General features: G+C 33.3%; 1 protein-coding gene across 1 annotated transcript in view; it reads left to right on the top strand.

The window, feature by feature from the left end:
- Nucleotides 1-14042, top strand: part of LOC145967537 (uncharacterized) — a 147525-nt gene that overhangs the window by 69017 nt on the left and 64466 nt on the right. The window contains exon 2 of the mRNA XM_083092532.1: nt 9064-9272. Within this exon, the coding sequence (XP_082948658.1) occupies nt 9064-9272 (209 nt within the window). The remainder of the gene's footprint in view (nt 1-9063; nt 9273-14042) is intronic.

Here is a 14042-nt window from a genome sequence, read left to right as displayed (position 1 = left end):
TTTCATAGCAGTTTCTCTCCTTCACATTATCGAATAGTAGCGTCGATACATCACCAGCTAATAGCTGGCATCGCGATGCTCGCATTAAGCTCGTAGACGAGGGGGAACTTTTCGTCAGATCGCGACTGTCGAAGGGTCGACGTTCGTTCGGCCCGTTTTATGATGAACAGTAGTTCGTGTGTGCGCATTTATAAGCCGGAAAAATGCGTATATGCGGCGCCACGATATCACGTTGGAAGAGCGACGAGGAAAGAGAGAGAAAGACGCACTTTTTTAAGTACGCCTACGCAACGGCGGCACTCATTAAGTTTTATTCGCCCAGCAGCCGCCGCGGCAGATTATGGGGCAAGAAGAGGAGCGATGAAATGTGTGCCTTCTCGACGGTAGTGTGCGTTTTTGCATTCGACGAATTTATGCTGAATTACTGGCGGCGTGTTTAATTCAGTGTCCGTGGTCTTATCGAGATCGCCAGTTCAATCATGTGGCGAAACTGCGATTTTGCTGCGCTCGCCCGCCGATCGTTTTGCATGAATCAACGCGTTTATATTCCAATATTTGAATACCCTGACTGTGCATGTTATATAGAATATGTTTATACGAGAAATGCAAGATAAATTGTTACCTGATTTACATGACTATTTTCCGGTTACTATACGATACGTGCGGTTAATTACATTCGGGATAGTCTCTTTCGCACTCTATTCAATGTATATTGCGTTCCTTTTCAAATAATTAATTTTCCAGCCATAACACGTGTAGAATTTAAAAATAGAACAGATGTAGATGTTATAGATATAAATAATTATCGAATATTGTTTTATTAATTGGAGCAATTTTTTTTCCAAAGAATTTGAAAATTGCGTATTTTCTTTCACATCAATACATCAGATTTTAACTTGGATTTGTTAGGCTTTTCTGTTTTCAAAGCAGTTCTAGTTTATTTATTTTTCAAATATATTGATACGATTGAAATCAATAGTTGATAGATGGGGTAAATCGTATGTATTGATTAAATATTAGATTCTCACTAACACACTATCTTGTTATCAATATGTCACATGATGAATGATATATTGCATACAATATTGCTTGCGTTTTTTCTTATGTTTATATTTTCACTTTTATTTTTATATCTTCTATTTTTTTCTCTTTTCACTAAAGAATAATTTTTATAATATAAAAAATTCGTAGATTACTTTTATTCACAATTGTGAATACACTAAAAAATAATTACAGCTAACAATGATTATATATTTCTTATACGTCTCTTCTAAAGTTTTAATCAATAATCAATTATAAAAAATGTCTGTCATTAATTATAATTGCTATAGAAACTGTATAACATTGAATGCCTGATAAAATGTGCAACTTGTGATATTTCATTTAGATACTCTTCCTCTCATCCATCGTAGTACTACTCACCAGTAACTATCAACTCAACTTTTAAATTTATAATTAGACATTTTATTTCCGCACATTGTTCGCAACGAGCCAAGCTTTAAAAATATCTAGTTACGACTTGGTTGCACGAGCACGCGGAAATCGGGTACTTATGTTTTTTACGATTACATCGTGTCACGCTATTTCTGCGGTTCTTCACGTTGTCCCCAAGGATTTTTGTCTCGTCTCCGCAGCAGTAAAAGCATAATTCTATTCGGAAGCTTCTCGTATTTTTTTCTCGTTTTCCCGTTGTGTCGCGCATAGCGGAATACTACATTTTATTCGTGCTCAATGATGAAGTTATACGTTTCCCTGCTCTCGCGCAATTACGATATTTTCTCGGGATTTGACATCCGACTGGTTGCGCAGCCAGTCGTCGCTACATTTTCATTTGGCGGCAATGCTGTACGTTTTCACGCTACAATATACACATGCGTGCGCGCGCACACTTTCTTTTTCTTTATTTTTGGCCCCATTTTTCAATGTGTTCTGTTTTCAGCACCGATGTCAACCAGATTTTAGAAGAGATTACATTCACATACTGCATTGTCTTTCCACTATTATACGTATATACTGATGCATTTATTCGTTGGAGGCAAAGATTGCATTTACCCATGCACGATCATTAGCATTCATTTCAGACGCGATATTGGCCATAAATCAAATAAAGTGGTGGAATATCAAAATAGGATGATTGATTTTTCGCGTGTGTGAAAATTTTGCATCAGAGAGCGTATCTACCTGGATGCATATCATCCGGATGTTCTTGATTATCATATATTGAACTGTAAAATCATATACTTATTTAATATGTTCGATTTTTAAAATTTTACATTTATTATATTTAATAAACATCAAACATTAATTATCCAAATTACATACTTTGCTTAATATAATAATATTAATAATAAAACACACATTAGCAATTAGCAAATAATACATGAGAGATATTATTGGTTTTAAGAATTCAAATTAGGAATGCAAATTATTTATTTTAACATATCTGTTTTTATAAAGTACACATTTACAAATTTCTTGCTTGAAAATTAATTAGAAATAATAAATCGTGAGCAAAACGACAGTCCAATATCGTGCAAAAAGGTGCATTTAGCTAATCAAAATTATACTTGGACACGCATACATGATAATTGGCTGGCGCAAGACTACTTTACGTAATTACAAACTCTCATAATTGAAGCGAAGCGACACGCATTCATGAGCGAAATGTCAACGTTCTCAGCTGGCATTCGTCGCGTTTAATAACCTAACCCTGCGTATTTATGTCATTATAAGTAACGATTAAGTTGGGGCGCATCTTTCATCATTACGCAGACGTAAAAAGTCCCATTTCCATTTATCCGGTTCAATATCCCCTTATTTTTGTTTGCGCAGGAGTGCAATTTGTCCCGGCCAGTAATAACTTCTCAGATTGCCGACAGTCCGCTCCGGGTTCCACCAATCTCCGCTTTTCTAGCGAGTGCAGTTCCCTATTCTTGAATTTCTTCGTGCTTCATTGTGATCTGCCGCCTGTCAGCATTTTTAACAAACGGCCGCCAGTCGCCGAAAGTCAGATTCGAATTATTTCTCCCCTCCCTCTTCTGCCTCCTAAAAAAACTGAAGACGTTCTGCATCATTATCGAAGAGCTGCAATTTTATCGCACACAATGTTGAAGCGGAATCAGCTAAATTTTTCGTCGACAAATTCTTATAGAGTTAACATTTTTTCGGACGCTTATAATTTAATTGTATTAATCGAAGAAATAAAAAGTAAGAAATTTATATGAAGATATCTGGATTAATAATTGAAAATGTACGTAGAAAAAAATAACGTATAAAAGTTAATTTTTCTTTAATATATATCAAAATATATTTTGGTGATTTATATGAAATTATGTAAAACATATTTCTTAAAACATTTAAATTTAATTAAAACATCTGCAGCATTTTTTTCATATATATTTGAGGATGTTATCTTTGGAATAGCATGTCCGATTATTTGTAATAAAGAAGGAATCGATGAATTAGAGTATTGCTTGCAAACGAGAGAGAGATGGTCGGGCGTATACTAGTGAAAAATTATTAATTTTCTACATGCATCATCCACCCGTCTCGATCGAACGGCCAAACTTAGCGTAATAACTCAGAGAAATTCCTTAACTTGTTTCGCAATATCCGTGCGTAACGTGTATACTGCATCGAAAATTCCAATACGCTTTCGATGCTAAATCCGTTTATTTCGACTTGATTTACTATCAAGCCATTTCATTTCTTCCTAAAGTTGAAAGTTTTATCCTCGACCTCTCTTCTCTATACAACGGCAATAAACTGGAACAGACATAAGCGTATTTGATGAAAGACTTTTGATGATAAAGACGGAGAACGCATTTTCTTTACGGAGTATCTATCCGCAAGTAAGTTCCTTATGTTTCACGCAGGTGAAACATTCATTACTATTTGCATTAAAAAAAGACTCCAATGAGGATAAGAGTTCTAATTAAAGCTTATTTTAATTTTGCGCTGCGCGATTATACGAAAAATATTGTCTTATAAATAAACTTTACCTATTTATTCTCATTTCCTAACTTTCGATTCACCGAAATAAGAGAATAAATTAATTGATAGCGCAGTATAATTAAATATAAATGATGGGTACAAAACTGAAATGTTAAAATGTAGACAACACTTGATTTAAATCTCATTATAAAATAAATTGGATTGTGTACAATCAATTTATATATTTTTATATCTTCAGCAATAAGAGCTTAATGTGGAACACAATATGTTGAATTAAATAACTGAAACTCGTTTGATTAAGTGTTTCCAATTCTAAATAATTAACGTTATACATGAAAAACTTATACATTTTTATATCTATTACAGTATATTTAATATCTTTTATATAAATATTGAAATGTCCAAAAAAACATTCAATATCTCTATCGTCATTTTCACAGTCATCATTTTCTTATTTGAACTAAATTGCAAATGAATTGATAGTTGTATTGAATTGCATATTTATTGACCATAAATCATTTTATTTTCTCAGATAACATTGCTTATTTTATATTTTTATTTTTTTATATAATATTGCGGCTGAGAAGTACGTTTCGTGTACGAACACCTTTCGTATTCTCAAATTGGTCGCACGCTGAATCGAAGCAAAAGAAACGCGAAGAAAAAAAAGTGTACACACAGAACTTTGCAATTCCGATCGTAGTCATTCGCAGTTACGAGTGTAGCTTAATTTGCTTGAAGCGCGCCTTCGTCCGCGACGGAAGTGCTCGAATCGCACTGGAATTATACCGGATGGCAGTCAAGTCCGCATAGATATCACGAAACTCACTGCTGTCGGAAGCGCGCTTTCGCAAATCGCATCGATCGTATTTAACGAAAATGGTTTTATTCGCGTCGATTGCACCATTTAATACTCCCGCATGGAAATGCTGTAGAAAGGTTTTACCTTCCAATGATATTTTCAGAATAATCTTTCCGTCCGGTTAAATCGACGTAATTTTGTTGCAATCAAATCTGTTTGCAGCGACCGGAAAACCCAATGTTATTTTTTAAATATGAGATCTGTACGAATGTAATTACTTTCAACATTTTTAGTGATACAATAATCAACAATTGAACCCTAATAAGAGTTTTAAACCAATTATAAAAACAAATATTGATGTATCATAAGGCCCCTTGCACAATGCTAGGCAACAGGCAATAGAAATAGAGAATAGAAACTATTTACCAATAAATACGGAACAGAAAATATTCGCCAATAGGAGCAGAGAATAGATACTATTTCTGTTCTTATTGCCTGTTGCCTAGCATTGTGCAAGGGGCTTTAGAATAATTGTAATCGACACTCAACTTTTCGAAATTAATAACAAGTAATATTTAATCGATATTAATATGAAATCCATCAGTTTTAAAATCAGTTTTAAAAATGTTTTTTTGTAAATATGTTAAATATTTATCAAGTCTCTCTCTCTCTCTCTCTCTCTCTCTCTCTCTCTCTCTCTCTCATCTCTTTTTAATAATTAATTATCTGATGATTGGGCATTTATTTTGTTTGCTTTTTATTATCGCATACTCTGTTAATATTGTCAACAGACATGAATTTACAATTGTTAGAATCTCATAGATGTATTATTACAATTTGGCTGATTTTTTTATACAAGTCGGATATTGATTTTCGAGAGAAAAGATTGTATTAATAATAATGATTTTTTTTTTACAAAATTGATTAATCTTAGTATTTTGAAATCATGCTATTCAAAGTTAATCATCGCGTGATAATAGCCAATTTTATTTCGACATTCTCAACTGAAAGATATTAAGATTAATCTTTATACGAGCGGTCAAATTATCGCAATTTATCCAGAGTTTTGACGTTAAAGGCTAAGAATATTCAAATTCACATTTCTCTTCGTTACGTTACTCTCGATGCGATGGATCCCTGACTTCCTTTACTCGCAACACAGAGAAGACGAGTTGTTAAAACTTTGTTATAAATTTCAAAGTTGGAGAGAGCGGGAAAGCGATGAGATGATGGCGGCGAACGAAAAGAACAAACGCAACCATCTTTTATCAGAAAGAAAGTCTACTTGCTAATTATACAGGGGGAGGAAATAAAAATTATCTTATGAATTACATTATATATATATATATATATATATATATATATATATATATATATATATGTGTGTGTGTGTATATATATATATAATGTAATTCATAAAATAGTTCTAAATTTTAATTTAAGATTTTAAAGGAAGTTAAAAGAAATTCCCGTATGTTATGATAGCCTATGCAGTGTGTGTGTGTGGTGTGTGTGTGTGTATATTAACGGGAATTTTTTAAATTTTCTTTAAAATCTCTTTAATTTCTTTCTTTAAAATATTTCAACTTCACAATTTTAAAATATATATCTGTTCATCTCATGAATATCTATATATATTTTATTGCTTGAAAACGTTATTATTCCACAATCTCGCAATGTATTTACTGTCGCTAATTCAAATATTTTTTTTTCCAATCTATTTATCAAAATCTCATTAAGCTTTTTCATTTTATAATCGAAAAAAAATATTAAGAGTAAATGTTCTATATATATAGCCAATATATAGAATATTAGGCAGACCTTATTTGCTGATTTCGTAAAATATACTACCGCCATCATATTGGCTTCTACCGCAGAAACGAGCGTCTTTATGAAAGTATAAAAATCCATCGTCTCAATTGAGCGAGGCAATTTTGTATTGCGTGGCTTATTTTCTTCTTTCAAAGAAGATGAAACGTTAAGTATTTCGTTAAATTAGCTTTCTTTACGAATAATTAGTCGTCTAAATGGCGTTCTATCGAGCATAAAAACTAGCTAGGGGTCTTGAAAATTAAATATAAAGACACGTCAGGTAGAATACAGCGTGGAAGTAACGCAAGGCGAACGAGTATTGCAAGTTGTACGTATTGCGTCTCTTCCAAAGAAACCCCGGAAAACTTAGAACTGGCATCTCTCTCTCTCTCTCTCTCTCTCTCTCTCTCTCTCTCTCTCTCTCTCTCTCTCTCTCTCTCTCTCTCTCTCTCTCTCTCTCTCTCTCTCTCTCTCTCTCTCTCTCTCTCTCTCTCCCCCCCCATGTCGGTCTACATTTTAAAAATTCCTTTCAAACGAAAATTAAGCAGAGAAAAAGATTTTTCAAAGCTTTTTCTCAGATATTATTCCTGATAAACGTGGAAATTCGTATTATTTTGCCATTAGAAGTTTAGCTGACACTCTTCCGGCTAAATAAAAAATGTTCGAAATTTGACGCCATTAAGTTGTTTACAAGACGATTAAGTTGTTTACAAAGGTCTTATTGAGGGAGGAATCGTTTTTAATTGATAAAATCCATTTGTTTTCATATTTTAATCATTTGTAAGCTACATAAGCTGAAATAATAATTATTACATATAATATATTTATATAAAATATTATTCATTGCATGCAACTAAACATGATTGAGTGGAAATGAATTATGTGATTAATTATTATGTTAAACATATATAAAAGATACATATATAATATATTAAAATTTAATAATGTTATATATAGCATTATATATTAGTAGCATTTACATTTTTGATATTTTTTTGTTACATTTATATGAGTATTTTAGTAGTTGTACTTATGTGGCGCAATTTCTTGGCACCGTCTGTTTCTTTCTCATTTCTGGGAACTTGGTATAACATGTGTACTATATTAAATACACGAACAGCTCCTCCTATTCGAGCAGACTCATTCCGCGTGTAACTCGCGCGAATAAAATAAGTTATTTATTTACTTAACCTACTTGCATGCTAAACGTAATGGTTTTATGCGTTGTATAATCTGTGTACAATATTAAATTTGTACGAAGTAAAAAGAAATATAAATGTTCGTAAATATAAGTGTAATGTTCCAATTTTTTAACATTATTACGATATAATGAGGAAAAAGTGAAAAAAAAAACGTAAAAGTAAAAATGATATATATCTATGTAACAATTTTTTTTATTTTATGAGATGTATGCAATGAGTTGACATATTTCAGATAATAAAATTTGATGCTGTTTGCAAAAAATGTATGCCATGAGAAATGTCAAGTACTTTTAATATACAATTAATATGTATGCAATTAGTTACACTAATATATATGTTATAAAAGATATTTATTTATTTAGAATATTTACAAGAAAATATTCGGTTCAATTTTAGATTACTCAGATTACTGAAACTGCAATCGTATTTAAAAGCATGTTTTTCAGTGTTTTCATAAGAACTAAAATTCAAAATGTACACAATACACAAATATATAGCATTATTTATAAACAAGCCATCAACATGTTATCTTAAAAGAACGCGATGTGATGAAAGATTGAATGTTCCGTCCAAATACACTTTCGCGTGGATATGAAAACATACATCGCATAGTACAAAGTATCATATTTCCTAAAATATTGCCAGCATAGCATATGTTTCTGATGTTTCCGAGGAGGGAAGTAACCCCGTTTTGTTCCCACATTTGCGGCTTGTAGACTGTACTCAGTTCCGTATAGCCCGGAGATACTACGTAATAAGAGCGTCATTCTCTGCACCAAGAAGTCGCAGAGAGCTTCGTTCCCTCTATCGTCTATCTTTCTCTCTCTCTCTCTCTCGCTTTCTGTTTTAATACGAATGTGCGCTCGGAATGTGAATCCAGCGCTGATTCTGTCCGGCTTAATAGGTCGAATCGTCGATAATCCCGGTATAACGGAGTTTCAGCAAAAAACATCGTGCTTGTTCGAGTGCGAGGGTTAGTTTGCGGAGAGCCTCGTATAGACTAAACGCGAAAATGGGGGGAGCGATGGCGAGGGGGATGAATGGTTTAATATATCTATATAGATGCCCCCGTGAATATGGGAGCTCGCGCGTGCTTGTGTTTGCGGTTTGCATCTAGTTGCGAGAGAAGTGGAGGACGATAGGGGAGGGTAGATGAGGGAAATTGTCATTCGGTGGAATTGCAATTTCTCGCTGACGCGTGCTGTGCGACCTCTCGCGCGATGAGTGCATAAAAGCGGACTAATGATGCGTACTAGACTTAATACCCCGTTTCTGTTCTCATTTTCCTGAAAGGTGCAAGCTGCCTACAGAAGGTCAGTCTGGAGATAGTTCCGGAGGTGGTGCAACGTGGCCAGGAGGTGATTCTACGGTGCTATTATGATCTGCAGAAGGCGCCACTCTATTCACTCAAGTGGTACCGAGGAAGACATGAATTCTACCGATTCTCGCCCAGCGAGGATCCACCTACCAAGATCTTCAACATCTCCGGGATTTATGTCGACGTAAGTCATTTAACAAAATCGCGCGCTCTAGAAATTTTTTGCTTTCGTTTAGATTGAATTCTCCTTTTTGCTGACATACTTAAGGTAATGGATAATATCTTTCATATCTGTTTTCAAGTATTTTCTTCTTTTTTTTTTAATAAGGAGAAAATGTTGAATAATTCAACTGTTTACGCGTTTTATTTTATCAAAATAAGATACAAAAAACTAATTTTGTTTTAATATACATATCATCGCGTAAATTTTTTTCAATAATTCCTTTTCAATAGTTCTTTTATGTTATTTTTGGCAATTTTAATATCAAATTTCTCTGTCTTCTAGAATGTTGTTTTTATTTATATCTTAATATTTCATCATTTCATTTGCTCTTTGAGAAAATTACATTAGTAAGTTATATAATTCTTTCTTTTCAAAAATAAAGATAGTAATAAAAAAATTTTAATTGAGAAAATATGAGTAGAATTTATTAATATATAAATTTCGATAAAATGAGCGAGTTTGTGAATTTCCGATGGCAAATATTTGATATTTAATAAATGTTAATAAAATATAAAATACTTTTCCATATAGGTCACGTTTTCGTTATAGGTAATATTTTTACACAGATAATATATTGGCGTATAATCACAAAAAATTCAAATTGAAAATGGCTCAACAAACAATAGGTTTAAAATAAGTTAATATAGCAAAATAATTTGATTTAAATATATATATCATATATACTATATATATACATAATATATTTTACACATACATACACATGTGTTTGTGTATGTGTACAAAACATATAAATGGTTAAATACTTGAATAGAATATATTTTTGATTATTCTTTCAAGCTTTTTTTATAAGAGTTTTCATGATTCTTTTGTAAATTTTCATTATTAATATTCATTTATATATATATATATATATATATATATATATATATATATATTTCTTATTAAAATTTATTACTTACTTGTTCTTTATATCTATTGTAATTTATAATTTATATATATATATATATATATATATATATATATACATATATATATATAAAATTATAAATTACAATAGATATAAAGAACAAGTAATAAATTTTGATTCGTTTTCTTCAAAAAAATCTAAATAATACTATCAAAACTAATACAAGCTGTTAGAAAAAGATTTCTTGTAGTATTTATATTATTCTTAGCAAGTTGTTCTTCGTAGTGGTGTTAAATTTTAAGTTATAAATCCCGGCATATTATGAACGCCATAAAGACATATTTCCTAGATACGACAAGGAAAGGAATATCTCAATCTCTGGCTTAAGATATACGTACATATATAATTTATAATTAGATTTAGATTACGCATATATTTCCATTGTTGATTAAAACAAATTTATTTTTCGCAATTCATTCAAGACAAAATAAATCTCGTAGATATCAACAAATCCAAATGTAAACATTACAATGTCAAAACATTACAATGTGTGTTTACAATATCTTATTGTTAGTGGTATGAAATTCCTTAACATTGAAGTGGGGATATGTATCATGTGAGAAGGTCAGAAGTTTGATTTAGTTAAGTGTCTACGTTTAACCGAAGAGGATTTGAAAAGCTTGGAACTAATATCACTATAAAGAACCTTGCTGAAAGAATCTTGCTACGGACAGTAACAATATTATGAGAGGTTTATTGTAAGTATTTCATAGTATATACATATATATAAATTAGATATTTCAATGATACTTTTATACATTTTGCGATCGACGAATATTGCATAATCGACAAAAAAATGAAATTTAACCGACCATTTTCTTTGGATGAAATTAATTCTGTTATAAATGTAGCATAAAATTTCTTATGAAAATTTTATATTATAAAGCATAAATGTACTTCAATATGTTTAAAATCAATTCCGCTCTGTACGTTTGCGTTAATAAATCTTGAATTATTTCCTTCTACGATTTTTCTCCAGTTGTAACATAGCTACAATTCTATCCATTTAAACATTGCGAACACGCGGAAAAAGTTAAATCGTTAAAAAGAAGGATGCATTCGGAAGCTTAACGGTCACGCTGCGCCACTATCGAAGATATTTAGTAATTGGGGCACCTCTGTGCACACATATCCGTAAGCCGCAACGACTGGGAAGTTACCGCTATTTTTTCGCTCGAGTCACGTAAATCGATGGGAAGAGGGTGAGCGAACAACGAAATATGTGGCTTTATCGTATCACCGTAACGTAAACCGCAGCACCGGATGGTGTCTCGTTAACAACAACCTTGACCGCTGTAATCGCCGTAAAAACAGTCGGCGCTTTTATCATCGCTCGAACATTTCCGTAGGCCTTTACGCACGTTGGCCACGGTGGTTTTCGGAGTGGCGCGTCGCATCCCCGCAGCACACGCAGTGTCAAAAACAAGCCCCCGCTATCCCGTTGTGTTTTCAGTACAGCCGAATGAACGACCTGACAAACCGTGACAACACGCGGCGCGTTCCAGTTTGCGTTTATCGTTCCGAAACACGGCCGGCCCGCACGCGGCCCGTCCTCCGGTGACGAACGGACGGGAAGTAATGTAGCGTACCTCGCGAGGGATGTATAAAAGCCTCGATTTCGAAAAATACGTTCGTTCGAGTAACATCCGACGGTTTTCCTCCCCGGGGAGAAGGTGGCGGAAAAAAATTGTTTCGTTACTTGGTCGTTTTTTTTTTTCGGAGTGATATTTGATTTACTGCGTGTTTTGTTGTGTACCTCGGTTGGATTCACATCGGAAATGCGATTTTGATGCATAATCCTGTATTTCCGCGAGTTGTTAATGGAGTACTTCAGCCAGATGTGATTTATTTAATAAGAATATTAATTCCTTATTGAAAATGTGAATTATTAGAGCACTAGTGGTACGTGTTCGTAGGATGGAAAAACAATTTTCACGTTGCATTATTTTTCCTCGTAATATTTGATTGGTTTGGTGCGATTATGAACATTAATTATTGTGTTATCATACCATGTATTTGAGCAAAATTCAGGAAAATAAAAATTTCTCGTGAAACAAATTTTACTCTCTGTGTAAAGGGTTGTTGCGATTCCATACATATGTCGAAATTCTCTGCGTATGTCGAAAGTTCTACAGATTGAGCTAACCAATTCGACTCGGTGTTTGCGGAGTCGGAATCGCGAAACATTTGCACGAGTTAACAAAGCGTCACTTAGGCAGGTGTTGTAATGCGAGACATATAATACGTTAAAAGCGCGTTCGCGATAAAATATACAGTCTCGATATTGTGCGTATCGGCGCAATTTAATGTATTTTGCTGCACGTCCATCCCATCGAATTTGTAAATTGTACTTGACGATTTTTGCGAAATATTCATGTAAAATGAGCGAGAAAAGTATCTGTTTGAAATGATTGTGTTAAAGGCAACAAACCGATTTATCAACAAACAAAAATACCGGTGCATGACTACGAGCGATAACCTATTATTTCACAATAGCATGTTCGAAATCGTAACAATCTTCGTTCCCAATATCTGTTTGCAATTCTCGAGCAAACCAAGTACCGATTCTCATTCGAAAAGTGTAAATATTACGCTTCCAGTATATTGACATCGTTACTATTCTGATAGGAATTTAAACAAGCATCAGATAAGTAAAGATTTACGAAAGAGATAAAAATCTGTCGCGTTAAATATGTTATATGATTGAGCATGATATAACAGAAACTAAATAATTATTTTTTTCAAAGTATATTCAAAATTAATGGAATATATGAATTATTTGAATTAAAATGACAGTAAATAATGATATCAGCTGATTTAACTCGTAATTAGTAGTAATACGTCATCTAGATATTTTAGAAAAAGATATTTATATTTGCAGAGAAGCATAAGAAAAGATAGAGTTTTATCGATAAAGAAAGAGGCATTTGCATCTGCGCTATTCTTCGATGTACCCTGTTGCATATATTCGATGTATTCGGTATCTTGCTTGAACAGTATGTCGCTTCATTAATTTTTCATAGATGCGACAGATTGATAGCTCGTCTGACAGAATTGATATCTCGCACGCGACATTAGTAGTCTGCGAATGATCGATTCATACGCAGCAGGTATTGAACATCTCGCGCGAGAGTATCGATGTCATCGCCAGTCAAAGGACAAGATGTTACTTGTAGCCGGACGTTGGCCGGAGATTATATCCTAGATAGGCCTTAGTATTACTGCTTCACATTTATTCCTTCAGTATTGTTTTGTCTGTGATTCTATAAAGTCAGTCGAAAGGTCATATCAACAAGAAAAGAGATCGTTTGCTCCTTTCACGCTCTTTTCCTGCTCGTCAAAGAGCTTGCAGTTCACCCTTCCTTTTTCTCGCTTCAGCTATCGGCGCTCACTTGTGCTTCTTCCTCTTTCATTATTTAAGCCCCGCTAATTATGCATGCTTCGTTTTGCCTGTTCCGATTAAACCCTTCTCTACCCGGTTTCTCTTGCAGCACGCGAAGCTGCTTCATCTCTCCTTCCGTTACCAACTTGGCTTTCGGGCCACTTTAGTCGAGTGCCGGATAATTTCCTGATAAGGTGACTATTCCCTCGAGTGGACCAGCCATTCCTCGATATGACGAAAGCTAAGATGTTTATGGAATATTTAGTGAAGCGAAAGGCGCGCCGACGAGTTACATTCTTTTCAGGGATTTTAATTTCGCATAAAGAATATATAATAATTTCTACTGTCTATAAAATAATTTTCCATTATAAAATATTATTTTTTACTTATAAAGTAATAAATACTATTTTCTACTTATAAA

The sequence above is a fragment of the Camponotus vicinus genome, unplaced genomic scaffold (assembly GCF_025532165.1).
Source record: "Camponotus vicinus isolate PSW18456_S1 unplaced genomic scaffold, iyCamVici1.0 SCAF_2, whole genome shotgun sequence".
Taxonomy (NCBI): domain Eukaryota; kingdom Metazoa; phylum Arthropoda; class Insecta; order Hymenoptera; family Formicidae; genus Camponotus; species Camponotus vicinus.
Note: the sequence above shows the minus strand (reverse complement) of the source record. Positions and strands in the feature narration are given on the sequence as shown.